The 14798-nt window shown below is 43.5% G+C and overlaps 1 protein-coding gene across 1 annotated transcript in view; it reads left to right on the top strand.

The window, feature by feature from the left end:
• Nucleotides 1-650: 650 nt before the first annotated feature.
• Nucleotides 651-14798, top strand: part of sptbn5 (spectrin, beta, non-erythrocytic 5) — a 32825-nt gene continuing 18677 nt past the window's right edge. The window contains exons 1-26 of the mRNA XM_083910884.1: nucleotides 651-700; nucleotides 2011-2134; nucleotides 5610-5777; nucleotides 6002-6118; nucleotides 6897-7048; nucleotides 7157-7385; nucleotides 7473-7559; nucleotides 7657-7764; nucleotides 7875-7959; nucleotides 8030-8163; nucleotides 8282-8502; nucleotides 9337-9475; nucleotides 9603-9737; nucleotides 9816-9904; nucleotides 10017-10170; nucleotides 10929-11132; nucleotides 11210-11416; nucleotides 12051-12192; nucleotides 12282-12421; nucleotides 12724-12936; nucleotides 13150-13305; nucleotides 13423-13553; nucleotides 13640-13891; nucleotides 13976-14051; nucleotides 14137-14348; nucleotides 14536-14782. Coding sequence (XP_083767010.1) covers nucleotides 2018-2134; nucleotides 5610-5777; nucleotides 6002-6118; nucleotides 6897-7048; nucleotides 7157-7385; nucleotides 7473-7559; nucleotides 7657-7764; nucleotides 7875-7959; nucleotides 8030-8163; nucleotides 8282-8502; nucleotides 9337-9475; nucleotides 9603-9737; nucleotides 9816-9904; nucleotides 10017-10170; nucleotides 10929-11132; nucleotides 11210-11416; nucleotides 12051-12192; nucleotides 12282-12421; nucleotides 12724-12936; nucleotides 13150-13305; nucleotides 13423-13553; nucleotides 13640-13891; nucleotides 13976-14051; nucleotides 14137-14348; nucleotides 14536-14782 — 3915 coding nt within the window. The 5' untranslated portion in view covers nucleotides 651-700; nucleotides 2011-2017. The remainder of the gene's footprint in view (nucleotides 701-2010; nucleotides 2135-5609; nucleotides 5778-6001; nucleotides 6119-6896; nucleotides 7049-7156; nucleotides 7386-7472; nucleotides 7560-7656; nucleotides 7765-7874; nucleotides 7960-8029; nucleotides 8164-8281; nucleotides 8503-9336; nucleotides 9476-9602; nucleotides 9738-9815; nucleotides 9905-10016; nucleotides 10171-10928; nucleotides 11133-11209; nucleotides 11417-12050; nucleotides 12193-12281; nucleotides 12422-12723; nucleotides 12937-13149; nucleotides 13306-13422; nucleotides 13554-13639; nucleotides 13892-13975; nucleotides 14052-14136; nucleotides 14349-14535; nucleotides 14783-14798) is intronic.

Below are 14798 nucleotides of genomic sequence, written 5' to 3'. Positions count from 1 at the left end.
CTGTAATATACATACCCCAACAGACTGACTGCCAAATAATGAGCTGTTGTATACATCCACCAACACACTGACTGCCAAATAATGAGCTGTTCTATACATCCACCAACAGACTGACTGCCAAATAATGAGCTGTTGTATACATCCACCAACACACTGACTGCCAAATAACGAGCTGTTCTATACATCCACCAACACACTGACTGCCAAAAAATGAGCTGTTCAATACATCCACCAACAGACTGACTGCCAAATAATGAGCTGTTCTATACATCCACCAACAGACTGACTGCCAAATAATGAGCTGTTCTATACATCCACCAACACACTGACTGCCAAATAATGAGCTGTTGTATACATCCACCAACAGACTGACTGCCAAATAATGAGCACTTTATTCACTAAAGGTGTAAAGACATTTTTTTTATGAATCAAGTTCGATGAACTCTGTGAGCTAAACTTTAACCAAATAAAGTAATTTTATTTTTAGTTTAGAAGCTGTGTGTGTGTGTGTGTGTGTGTGTGTATTTACAGCATGAGCAGGTCCACTCACCTGACAGCAGCAGAGGTCAAAGTTCACCCACAGCGATGTCAGCTGACTCTTGTGTCTGATCACACTCTTCATCGTCAGACGTCTCACTCTGTGTGAGATTGTTCTGCTCACAGAAGAACGACGAGGATTAAGAGGAAAAAAGACTTTAAGGTGAGAGATGACATCACTTCCTGTTTATCTATTTGTGTTGTCAGCCTTTTACTGTGCTACATCTGAGTCACCTGATACCATCAAACAGCATGTTAAAGGAATAATTCACATTTTTAACACATGGTTGAATGAAGGAGGGACAGTCTACGATATCTACGTATACTCACTCTCCCACACCAAAGTCCATAGAGAAAATCAGTGATTTTAGCTTGCAGGGAAACAGGAGCTGCTGGTCTACTGCTGCCTCGTGTGGTCACTTTGTGTCACTGAGGTTAATCTAAATGAAGATTTTTAAAAGCTGAATTCACTAAAATCAGTCATTGTAAGTTAGTGATGGAGGCAGCAGTGGATCAACAACTCCTGTGAACTCCTGTGTGCTGTGATGTTAAAATCACTGGTTTACTCTATGGACTTTGGTGTGGGAGAGTGAGTGACTTTGGTGTGAGAGAGTGAGTGGTTTATAAATGTCTGTCTAACAGTGAAGATAAAGATGTGATCATGTGACATAGACATCGTAGATTTAAACTGACGTAGAATCAGTTTTTCCTTGTATCTCTGTGTTCTCGTCCGTGTCTCAGGCTGGTTCTCAGCAGCAGGGGGCGCTCACAGCACAGTCAGCTGACTATTGTATGTGTCAGTATCTCATTCATTCACACTTCATAAAAAAATAACATGAACTATTCCTTTAAGTTTGAAACTTGTTTATCCTACTTTTTATGGAACAAATCAGAATATAATTTATTGACTTTTAAAGTTACACCTGTCAGTGTTTTGTGGACACACACACACACACACACACACACACACACACACACACACACACACACACACACACACACACACACACACACACACACACACACACACACACACACACACACACACACAGATCTTATGACAGCGTCTTTTTACAGCTGTGTTATTTTTCAGCTTTAACCGTCAGCAGAAACTCAGTCGTCACGTGTCAGTGAGTTCAGATCAGATGTTTAAAGACCAGGTTAATGTTTTATTTTCAATACTCCAAAAATATATTTTAAAAACTAATTAATGACTTTTTTCAAACAGGTTACTTTGATTTATACACTGTATTAGTAAAATAATCCTCATTTCTGCTCAACTGTTCTAATGACCAGTAACAAGCTAAAGCAACGGTGTGTGTTAAGTTTGTGTTAAATACAGACTTAAGACGTAACATGATAACAAGAACACATTTCTGAACATTTACAGTCCAAAAATGTGACTGATGTAACAGCTAATTTTAAATAATCCAGCCATGATTTAATTCAGGTGGATTATTGTCACTGTTTCAGGTGAAGGATGGAGGTGAAAGAGGAGGACGGGGCGGGAAGAGTCAGAGAGCTGCAGGAGCAGAGGATGATGGTGCAGAAGAAGACCTTCACCAAGTGGATGAACAGTGTGTTCTCCAAGAACAGGGTGAGTCTCACACACACACACACACAGAACATTCTTCATGTATTTGGCCAAACACACCATGACGTCACGTGTTTTCTTTCCGATCGCTGGCCTCCAGCTGTCGGCCGACGCCTGTGCATGAGCTCTATTCCCAGAATTCCTCAGGGTTTGTGCAGGAGGCCACAGTCTGAGCGTTTCCTCCTGAGCTCACAAAGGTCACAAAGGTCACGTCTTTGACTAAACGTGAATGTTTTTTAAGCACAAAGAGAATACAAATACAGGCATAACTTGACGTCTCTTTCATAAACACAGCAGCAGTTTTCTTCACTTTTCCTGTGAAGAAAACTGATATATAAGTGGGGTAAAGAAAAGAAGTTAAAATAAGGTTTAAAAGGCTGAGAGATGGACGATCAGTTGATATATATTCTTTATTTCAAGATCGTTTTAACACGTTTATGACAAGAAATATAATTCTCTTTTAAATAATAATGTTACACACATCTGTTGTCATAACAGTCAAATACAGTAGTTCATCTTTTTTCTGTTGATAGTTAAAAACATTTTTCTTTAAAAGTTTTTAAAATGATATAGCTGTCTATATAATTTTGGACGACTTTATGACACTTATTAACATCTTATAAAGAACTTTACATTTTTACCTCAAGTAGTTTAAAATAATTAAGTTAAAAATAATAGTTTACCAGTGTTGTTGTAGTGCGCCTCCCGGCCACAGGCGGCAGTACGGAGCACAAATCGCTTTCGGGACACGACTACTGAGGTACCGGTCACAGGAAGAACGGTGTCGTGGTGCTGCCATGTTAAATCTTCTCGTCTACCGCTTTTTAAACCGCGAGAAAGTTCGCATTTTTTCGTCCAAATGTGTATTTTATTTATTTTAAAGGTCTGGTTGATTAATATGTCGGAGTGGTCAGTTGTATTGCGTCAGTGGCCACTGGCGGCACTGCGGAGCACTAAGTCTAAGCTGAGGTGGCGACGACCGGAAGAACAGTGCCACTTCCGTGCCGCCATGTTTGAATTAAATGTCGTCGTCTCCCGCTCTTTACCGCGCAGAGAAAGTTCGTCTTTTCTCGTTCGTCGTCTCTATTTACTCGTCGTTCTTCGTCCGTGTGTTTTTTTGTTGTGGGTTAGGTTAGGGTCCAGTTGACTAAAATGTCAACGTTCGTGTTGGAAACCGTGACAGGTAAGAGACGTGATGACGTCACCCGAGCACGTTCACGAGCACATTCACTTTGACCTCGGTTGTTCACAATCACAGCATCCACGAATAAAACATTTTAAAAGAGTTTTTCATTAAAATAACAGGTTTACCGCAAATGTTTCTCAGTTGTCCCATGGTGTTAAAACGCTGTAACCCTGTTAATAAATAATTATTAATATAATCAGGAATATTTTCAAGTTTCTGTCATTTTTCAGCTTCTTAAATGTGAATATTTTCATGTTTCTGTCATTTTTTAGCGTCTTAAATGTGAATATTTTTTTGTTTCTGTCATTTTTCAGCTTCTTAAATGTGAATATTTTCACGTTTCTGTCATTTTTCAGCTTCTAAAATGTGAATATTTTCACGTTTCTGTCATTTTTCAGCTTCTTAAATGTGAATATTTTCATGTTTCTGTCATTTTTTAGCGTCTTAAATGTGAATATTTTTTTGTTTCTGTCATTTTTCAGCTTCTTAAATGTGAATATTTTCACGTTTCTGTCATTTTTCAGCTTCTAAAATGTGAATATTTTCACGTTTCTGTCATTTTTCAGCTTCTTAAATGTGAATATTTTCATGTTTCTGTCATTTTTTAGCGTCTTAAATGTGAATATTTTTTTGTTTCTGTCATTTTTCAGCTTCTTAAATGTGAATATTTTCACGTTTCTGTCATTTTTCAGCTTCTAAAATGTGAATATTTTCACGTTTCTGTCATTTTTCAGCTTCTTAAATGTGAATATTTTCATGTTTCTGTCATTTTTTAGCATCTTAAATGTGAATATTTTCATGTTTCTGTCATTTTTCAGCTTCTTAAATGTGAATATTTTCAAGTTTCTGTCATTTTTTAGCATCTTAAATGTGAATATTTTCATGTTTCTGTCATTTTTCAGCTTCTTAAATGTGAATATTTTCATGTTTCTGTCATTTTTTAGCGTCTTAAATGTGAATATTTTTTTGTTTCTGTCATTTTTCAGCTTCTTAAATGTGAATATTTTCACGTTTCTGTCATTTTTCAGCTTCTAAAATGTGAATATTTTCACGTTTCTGTCATTTTTCAGCTTCTTAAATGTGAATATTTTCATGTTTCTGTCATTTTTTAGCGTCTTAAATGTGAATATTTTTTTGTTTCTGTCATTTTTCAGCTTCTTAAATGTGAATATTTTCACGTTTCTGTCATTTTTCAGCTTCTAAAATGTGAATATTTTCACGTTTCTGTCATTTTTCAGCTTCTTAAATGTGAATATTTTCATGTTTCTGTCATTTTTTAGCATCTTAAATGTGAATATTTTCATGTTTCTGTCATTTTTCAGCTTCTTAAATGTGAATATTTTCAAGTTTCTGTCATTTTTTAGCATCTTAAATGTGAATATTTTCATGTTTCTGTCATTTTTCAGCTTCTTAAATGTGAATATTTTCATGTTTCTGTCATTTTTTAGCATCTTAAATGTGAATATTTTCATGTTTCTGTCATTTTTCAGCTTCTTAAATGTGAATATTTTCACGTTTCTGTCATTTTTCAACTTCTTAAATGTGAATATTTTCATGTTTCTGTCATTTTTCAGCTTTTTAAACGTGAATATTTCCTAGTTTCTTGATGAAAACAACAGTTCGGTGCAGCTTCTGTGTGTAAAAATAACAGGAAAAGCTGGATGATGGTGAAAGTTGAACCTTTTCTTTTGAGGAAGTAAAACCTAAAGATATGTAGGAAGACGTTAAGTCTCTGTGACGTAAAAACCTTTCAGGACAAACACTTGAGAGTCTAAAGTTAGTTTGCTGAAGGATGGGGCCTCTCTGACCTCTGACCTTTGCATCAGTAGGATGTCCTGAAGCCCACGTTAGCTTCAGCACTTTCAGGAGGAAACAGGCTGATGATGAAGATGAAGTTCATCCTCTCACAGTGACTCGCTGAACTTCCTGTCCGACCACAGAGCTGTGAAGACAAAAGCAGCAGTACGTTAATCTGACGGTGAAGCTCCTCCTGCTTTTTAAAGCTGTACTTGTCCACTTTAACAGTAAAGGGCTATTTATTAGTCACATCCAGCTGTGCTGTGAGCGCCCCCTGTTGCTGAGAACAAGCCTGAGACCATTTATAACATCTGAATGAAGATTTTCAAAAGCCGAATTGACAAAATCAGTTATTGTCACTTATCAGTTACTGTTAAAATCACTGGTTTTCTCTATGGGCTTTGGTGTGGGAGAGTGAGTGGTTTACAAACTTCAGTTTACACAAGGAAAAGTCTGTCTCACAGTCATCAGCTGTTGTTTCTCGACCTCCTGCAGGAGAAGGTGGAGCTGACGGACGTCTACACGGAGCTGAAGACGGGAGTCGCCCTGATTCGTCTTCTGGAGCTCATCTCCAGGGAGACGCTGCCTCCGCCCGCTCGACGCAAACTCAGAGTCCACTGTCTGGAGAACAACAGCATCGCCATCAACTTCCTCAAAACCAAGGTCACTCACTCACTCACTCACTCATAATAATTGTAAAAATATGCTTATTTATCCAAAACTCCTTGATACAAAGAAAACAAGCCTGTTTTATTAACGTCACAAACCTCATCCAAAGTGGAACAAAATGTTGTGATAACTAACATGAACAGAACTTTTCTGAAACTGATCTGGATCAGTCTCTTGAGTGTGAACGTGAATCCAGACTCTCTGTGTTCTCTTGTCAGATTCGAGTGGATCTGATCGGTCCAGAGAACGTGGTGGACGGGGACCGGACCCTGATCCTGGGTCTGCTGTGGATCATCATCCTCAGGTTCCAGATCGGACCCATAGACCTGGGCGAGGTAGGGTTTTTCTAAATCCCAGCTAAGTCCTGGAGCCTTAGGGACAATTCCAATTCCTATCTTAACCCTTTTGTCACTTAGAAATGGGACACCCCTTAAATGCAGATACGTCTTCAGACTGTAGGGGGCAGAATAACGCCAAAGCTGCGTCCAGTCTGTCAACTCCAAAAAAGAAGAAGAAGAAGAAGACATTTACGTCAGGATTATTTATTCTGATCTGTTTGTCAGTCAAGTTATTAGGTTGTCAGTTAGTTATAAGATGATACTCATACAAATATTCAGCTGACAGTTACCACACACCACGACTTATTGAAAAGTAAACCACACCGGCCGACTATTGACAAAAGATGGTCAAATAAAAATAAATGTTATGCAACAATGACGTCAGTAATCCATAATATGGGCCTAAACTAAGATCATTTTTATATCTCTATTAACAAAGAAAATACTTCATTTGTATCGTACTCGTTTCGCTGCTTTCGGCACCATCTTTGTTATGTGAAAACACGCAATGCATTCTGGGTAGCCCTTGCTCCCAAGGACGGTCTCGGAAAATCTGAATATTGAGGGCGATACAGCCCTTAAACTTGGTCTCAACTTAATTTTTCTGAGAATCGGGACAGAACTTGGACTAGAGGGAGAACATTTTTGAGGGTTAAGATTGAGGGTTAAGCAAGGAATTGGAATTCACCCTTAAACCCTGACAGCGTCGCCTTTGTAATATAACAACACTTCCTTCCTTCCTTCCTTCCTTCCTTCCTTCCTTCCTTCCTGTCAGGGCGGGGCCAGTGTCGCTCGTCGCTCAGCCAGAGAGGCTCTGTTGATCTGGTGTCAGAGGAAAACCTCGGGTTATGTCGGTGTGGACGTCCAGGACTTTTCCTCCAGCTGGAGAGATGGACTGGCCTTCAACGCCCTCATCCACGCCCACCGGTCTCACACACACACACACAAAGGCTAAATATTTTTATATATATATATATATATATATATATATATATAAATATAAATAAGTAAGTCAAAGTTCTGTCCTCTCCTCAGGCCTGACCTTTTCGACTACCGCCATCTCCGCGGCGACGACGCTCGCCGTAACCTTGGACACGCCTTCACGGTGGCGGAGCGCGAGTTTGGGATCATGCAGCTGCTGGAGGTGGACGACATGGTGGTCGCTCACCCCGACGAGAAGTCCATCATGACCTACGTGTCGCTCTACTACCACTACTTCTCCAAGATGAAGCAGGGCCAGACCATCCAGAAGAGACTGGCCAAGGTAACGCGCCACCAGGGGGCGCTGTGCTTGCGACGGTGGTGAGAATCGCAGGGTTTCTGAGGTTCGTGTTTGTGTTTGTGTCCGCAGATTGTTGGTCTGCTGATGGAGCTGGACGACATGAAGGTCCAGTACGAGAGGATGGTCTCAGATCTGCTGCACTGGATCAGAACCAAGGTAACGCAAAAGCGCGGCACAAACGTCGTCCACTGAGCGTGGCGGTGGCGACGGCGGCCTCGATGTGGGCGGAGTCACGGCTGTGTTTGACCTGCAGGTGGTCCAGCTGAACGACCGACGCTTCCCCAACTCTCTGAGGGACATGCAGGCGCTGGTGACGTCTTTCAAGACCTACAGGACCGTGGAGAAGCCTCCGAAGTACCAGGTGAGGCTCAGTCATCGATGGGACAGCTGTTCTGTGAGCGCCCCCTGCTGCCCTGAAAGACGTGAACGTGTTCTCAAAGTCGTCTTCACTTCTTCGCTCTCTCTGTTCAGGAGCGTGGGGCGATTGAGGCTCATCTGTTCAGTCTGAAGACTCAGCTTCTCGCCAACAACCAGAGAGCCTTCAACCCTCCAGAGAGTAAGTGTGTGTGTGTTTGTAATCGTGTGTGTGAGCCTGTGTGTGTGTGTAATCATGTGTGTGTGTGCAGGTAAAACCCTGAGTGACATCGAGAAGAGTTGGGTTTTGCTGGAAAAAGCCGAGCATGAGCGAGAACGAGCCCTGCAGGGGGCGCTGCTCCGTCTGGAGAACCTGGAGCAGCTCGCCCAGAAGTTTGGGAGGAAGGTAAAGAACGAGAGTCAAATCACTGATTCTGTCATTCACAGTCGAAAGGATTTACACTGAAAAACTCAAGTAAAACTAAGCATTTATAAAAAAATAAACTTCTTGTCTGGTCCCCGAGGCCTCGCTGAGGGAGGGTTACCTGGACGACACGCTGCGTTTGATCCGCAGACAGGACGTCAGAGGTCTGTCCACTCTGGAGGAAGCTCAGGCGGCCGGCCGGCGTCTGGAGGCTCTGTCCACCGACGCTGTGGCCAGAGAACCTCGCTTCACTGCTCTGAGAGACATGGCCCTGCTCATCCAGAGAGGAGACTACCACAGCAAGGAGCAGGTCATCAGGAGGTGAGGGGGGGGGGGATGCTGAAAACACTCTGGAGTTACAAAATATACTTATTATAGTCTCAAAATATACTTAGAGTTTCAAAATATACTTAAAGTTACAAAATTTATACTTATTATAGTCTCAAAATCTACCTATAGTTTCAAAATCTACCTATAGTTTCAAAATATACTTAAAGTATCAAAATATACTTATTATAGTCTCAAAATATACTTAAAGTATCAAAATATACTTATACGGTAGTTCCAAAATCTACGTTAAGTTCCAATATAAACTTAAAGTTTTTAAAATATACTTATAGTTTCAAAATATACTTAAAGTTTCAAAATATACTTAAACTTTCGATATATACTTAAACTTTCAAAATATACTTAAAGTTTTAAAATATACTTATAGTTTCAAAATATTCTTAAACTTTCAAAATATACTTAAAGTTTAAAAAAATACTTATAGTTTCAATATATACTTAAACTTTGAAAATATACTTAAAATTTTAAAATAAACTTAAACTTTAAAAATATACTTAAAGTTTTAAAATATACTGATAGTTTCAAAATACACTTAAAGTTTCAATATATACTTTCGGTTTTAAAATATACTTAAAGTTTCTAAATATACTTATACATTCAAAATATACTTAAAGTTTCAAAATATACTTAAACTTTCAATATATACTTAAACTTTCAATATATACTTAAACTTTCAAAATATACTTTAAGTTTCAAAATATACTTAAAGTTTCAATATATACTTAAAGTTTTAAAATATACTTATATACACTTCACAGGATCCAGCCCCTGGAATGAGACACGGCTGTTGTTGTGTGTGTGTTTCAGGGAGGAGAACATCAGTCTGCGATGGAAGAACCTGCTGCAGCAGCTGCAGGAGCACAGGGGGCTGCTGGGAAATGTAGTCGAGACTCTCGGCATCCTGCGAGACATTGAGCTCGTCTCTCAGGAGCTGAAGGAGCTGCAGGTAAACGGTGAAAGCTTCTGTCAGAAACAGACGGAGTGACTCTGGGAACTCAGCTGTCCTGTGTCCCACAAGGACTTTGCTTTGGGATCCATCTTTAAAAAACCCTCCTCTTCCTCCTCGTGTCCAGGCTCAGGCCTCCTCCTCTGACCTGGGGAAGCAGCTGCCCGAGGTGGAGGCTCTCCTCCAGAAGCAGGATCTCCTGGAAGCTCAGATCTCAGCTCACGGTGAAACCATCGCCTCCATCAGTGGCAGAGCTCTGAAGGTACGTCCTTCATGACGTGGATGACGCGTCGTGGCGTCGTCGTCGTCCTCCGCTGACCCCTCAGTGTCTCTGTTTCAGGGGAAAGTGAGCGTCGGTCAGCAGGTTCAGAGCAGAGTGAGCGCTCTCCACGGCCAGTACAAGTCCCTGGTTTCACTCAGCAGCAGCAGGTTCTTTTAGTCTCTTTGTTTTTTAATCTTTCGATGGTTTTGCACAGCTGCTAAATTTGTCTCCATGAAATATCACAGCTTATGTTTGTGCGTTTGAATCCTCTCCTCTCAGGAGGTCACAGCTGGAGGCTCACTTCAGGTTGTTTGAGTTCTTCCACGACTGCGAGGAGTTGGAGGCGTGGCTGTACGAGCGTCGGCTGAGGCTGCAGACGACCGCACTCGGACGAGACCTCAGCCACGTCCAGCTGGCACAACACAAACACAAGGTGAGACCACGCACGCCTCAGAAATGTGAGGAAACGCAAGAAAAGACGATTTAAAAGGCTACATTTAAGTGAAAAACGTAACAAAATAGAACATGTCCACGTCTTTATCTCACTGACACAGACACACGAGCTGCTGGTCCTCTGCTGCCTCGTGTGGTCACTTTGTGTCACTGAGGTTAATCCAAATGAAGATTTTCAAAAGCCGAATTCACTAAAATCAGTCATTGTAAGTTAGTGATGGAGGCAGCAGTGGATCAACAACTCCTGTGAACTCCTGTGTGCTGTGATGTTAAAATCACTGATTTTCTCTATGGACTTTGGTGTGGGAGAGCAAGTGGTTTACAAACTGATTTTAGCCACTTTAACAAAAGACTCCTGGAATCAAACGTACGCCAGTTTAAGTCTATGATATCTTAAGAACACGTTCACGTCTTTATCTTCACTGTTAGACAGACTTTTCCTTGTGTAAACTGAAGTTTATAAACCACTCACTCTCCCACACCAAAGTCCATAGAGTAAATCAGTGATTTTAACATCACAGCACACAGGAGTTCACAGGAGTTGTTGATCCACTGCTGCCTCCATCACTAACTTACAATGACTGATTTTGATGAATTCGGCTTTTGAAAATCTTCATTCAGATTAAAATCAGTGACACAAAGTGACCTCACGAGGCAGCAGAGGACCAGCAACTTCTGTGTCCCTGTGGGCTAAAATCACTGATTTTCTCTATGGACTTTGGTGTGTTGCGTCGTCAGTTGCTAGAAGCAGAGATCCAGGCTCAGGATGTTCATTACCATGCGGTTCTGGGTCGAGGTCGGGATCAGCTGTCCGGACTGAGCCGTGTCAACCAGCAGGCCGTCCACAGATGGATGAGGACCTTAGAGAAGCAGTGGAGCCGCTTGAGCGTCGAGGTGACCGGACGCCGCGACAGGCTGCAGGCCGCCGCCGCCATCAAACAGGTGAGCGACACTTTTAACGCAGGTGAGGGAAGACAAGCGACCGCTGTGGTTTTGCTCACACTTCTTTCTCTGTGCAGTACTTTGCAGATGTGGGCGAGGCCAAATCGTGGCTGGGAGACAGGGAACCGCTGCTGACCAGTGAAGACCAAGGCAAAGACGAGTCCAGCACGGCGACGCTGCTGCAGCGCCACCTTCGGGTAGAGAAGGAGATGGTGGCGTACGCTGTGGAGATAAAGAGGCTGTCGGAGCAGGCGAAGAGCGCAGTGCAGCTCACGGCTCTGACCGTGAGTCTTTTTTATTGTTACAAGGGATAATTGTTGATAGCTTAAGAAAATGTTCACATCTTTATCTTCACTGTTAGACAGACTTTGACAACAGGAAAAGTTTATAAACCACTCACTCTCCCACACCAAAGCCCATAGAGAATATCAGTGATTTTAGCTCACAGGGACACAGGAGCTGCTGGTCCTCTGCTGCCTTGTGTGGTCACTTTGTGTCACTGAGTTAAGTCTAAAGTAAATATTTTAAAAGCCGAATTCACTAAAATCAGTCATTGTAAGTTAGTGATGGAGGCAGCAGTGGATCAACAACTCCTGTGAACTCCTGTGTGCTGTGATGTTAAAATCACTGGTTTACTCTATGGACTTTGGTGTGGGAGAGTGAGTGGTTTACAAACTTCAGTTTACACAAGGAAAAGCCTGTCTAACAGTGAAATAAAGACGTGAACGTGTTCGTGGACTTAAACTGACGTAGATTTTAATAGTTTACTACCTTTGTTACGTGCTTAATATTATAGTTTTGTCCTTGAAGCTGAAGTTTGTCTTCAAATGAAGCTGAATAAGAGTCCCGTCTCTGTGGATTTGGCCTCAAAACGATGGTGAGAAGATTGTTGTCTCACAGTCACCTGTACCCGTGTAGGCGGAGCCTCAGCAGAGCAAAATCATCCAATACAGCGACTCGTCTGGAGAGGAGGAGGAGTCACCAGCAGGGCGGAGCTCTGTGAGCCACTCCCCTCAGAGTGAAGAGAACAAGGCAAAGGTCTGCTTCAAATACAGCAGAGGTATTTCAGTCACTGTTTAACAGCACACACAGAAACTCAGGCTTTGACGCATCACAAGCGTCTCGTCTCACTGTCGTCTCCTGTTCCAGGTCAGTTTCTGTGGGATCGTAACCAGATCGTAACAATCGTCGGCCGCGAGCCAGACGGAGATCGTCTTCTGGCCAGAGACGGTCGAGGAAACCAGCAGCTCATCCCCAAAACTTACCTGACCCTGCTCCTCCCAGCCACCGTACGATCAGTCACATTTCATCATCACCACTTCATCATCACTTACAACTGCACGCAGAAATTTCACGTAGTTCTGTTTACGTTAACGCTTTCAAAAAGTGGAATTTTAAAGTAGTTTTCCTGCCATTTTAACGTCAAATCTGTTGGAGCACTGAGGCCACGCCTCTTGACGTAGAGAAAATCTTTTGATAACATATAATCATTAACTCGTCTAGAACACATGGAGCGAGTTTGACGCAGCTAGCTCAAACGTGCTAGGACGAGGTCGTTCAGTAGTTCGTTAAATTATCTCGCTCTTTTCAGGCTCCTCCTCCCTCGCAGCCCGCCTCCACCAGTGAAGATCCAGCGAGCCACAGCAGGAGGCGGAGTCATCCCAGGAGAAGCCGCTCCATGCGTCGCAGCACGAGCGAGATCCAGACGACGTCGCTGCCCGACCCTCAGTACCAGAGAGACACTGTGGAGAGCACTCAGCACGCTCTGCAGCAGGACTACAACTCCCTGTACCACCTGGTCAAGGTGAGAGAGGGGCATCATGGGAAATATAGTTCGACAGCACTGTAGGGACTCTCATGATGGAAAAACTCTTTTCACTGTTTTTTCACCACAAAATCTACTTAAAGTTCCAAAATCTACTAAAAGTTCCAAAATCTACTTACAATTCTAAATTCTACTTATAATTCCAAATTCTACTCATAATTCTAAATGTCCAGCTCTTGCCTGTGTCTTCAGTCAAAGATGAGACGTCTGGAGGAGACGCTGCGTCTGCATCGATTCTACAACAGCTGTCAGGAGTTTGAGTCGTGGATTGAAGACAAAGAAAACGTCCTGATGAACGTCTTCAGCAGCGACGCAGACAATCTGGGCGTGGTGCAGGCCAAATATGAGGTTCAGAAAAAACACTTTTTAAGAGAAAAACATCTGGCCTCATACTTGAGCGTCTAGCTTAGCATGCAGATTAGACACAGAGATCTATCCTTTATGTTGTCACGATTCCTTTTGCAGAATTTTTTGACCGAGTTGGTGAGTGGGCGTGGCCAGTTGGACGACATCGTGAAAATGTCAGAGGAGCTGATAAAGAGTGGACACAGTAAACAAAGACAGATCCAGGCCAGACAGAGGACGGTGTCCAACAGGTACAAGAAACCACAGAGTACCGGTGACGCCAGGGCGTCGTAAATAGTCGACGCACTGACGTTTCCCTCGATATCTCTTTCCTCAGGTGGGATCAAATCCAGCGGCTGAAGGACGAGAAGGGACACGAGCTGCTGAGTTCTGCCGACGTCCAGTCGTTCCTGCTGAGCTGTGAGGACGCTAAAGCTCAGCTGCGGGGTCAGCTGCAGCGGCTCGGCGCCGTGGACGTGGGCTGCAGCTCCTACCTGCTGCAGAACGAGGAGAAGAACCAGGCCCAGGCCCTCAGAGACATCCAGAGCCTGGAGGCCAAGATCGCTTACCTGAAGAACGTCGCCAAGATGTAAGGCTCGGAGATGAGAAAGAGAAAGACGTGAATGAAGCCTGTGCACGCCGAGGTTCTTCAGAACATGTTTGTGTGTCACAGGAAGCAGGACTGCAGTCCAGCAGAGAGTGCAGCCATCATGGAGCAGGTTCATGAGCTGGAGACTCTGCTCAAACAGGTTTGATTATCTTCTACTTTATCTGATCTCCTCCTTTGAATTTACCCGTCACGGGCAAGGGTTCATCTCTGTCCTGTTCTCTCAGGTCAAGCACCAGGCAGCGGAGCGACAGCGCCTCCTAGAGGAGGCACGCAGGCTGCAGAGCTTCCAGCAGCAGGCCAAAGAGCTGCAGCTCTGGGCCAGCTCCATGCGGGAGCGCCTCCTGCAGGAGGAGACGGCTACTGACGTGGCCTCGGCTGTGGCGTTGCTCCAACAACACGAGGAGCTGCGGCTGGAGATGGAGGAGCAGAGGAGCAGGTGAGGAGGAGGAGGAGGAGTCAGGACATCCACTGTCTGTACCAGGGCTTTAACCACAAGGCTCCGCCTCCATCTCTGGCCTTCACTTGGAAGAGAGACTTTTCACCTGGGAACTACAGAGCCGCGCTTGCAAAAACAAACACAACAATCACATCGTCCTGAACATGTCTGTGTTTCTGTGTCTCAGGCTGCTGCAGACGGAGAAGTTAGGGAAAAGTCTTCAGGGACTTTCACACAGGAAGACGGGAAACACCGACATCCGGCAAACCGTGGACAACCTCGCTGCCGATTGGTCCAAACTGGACGGGCTGTGGACCAGTAGGAAGCAGCGGTTGGAGCAGGGGGTGGAGCTCCAGAGACTCAACCAGGAGGGAGACCGGATCGAGGCGGCGCTGTCTGGACATGAAGCCAGACTGAGGGTGAAAGACGTCGGGGTGAGGACGCGTCACT

The sequence above is a fragment of the Microchirus variegatus genome (genome assembly GCF_963457635.1).
Source record: "Microchirus variegatus genome assembly, contig: SUPER_7_unloc_1, whole genome shotgun sequence".
NCBI classification, from domain to species: domain Eukaryota; kingdom Metazoa; phylum Chordata; class Actinopteri; order Pleuronectiformes; family Soleidae; genus Microchirus; species Microchirus variegatus.
This window is presented reverse-complemented; position numbering and strand designations above follow the sequence as displayed.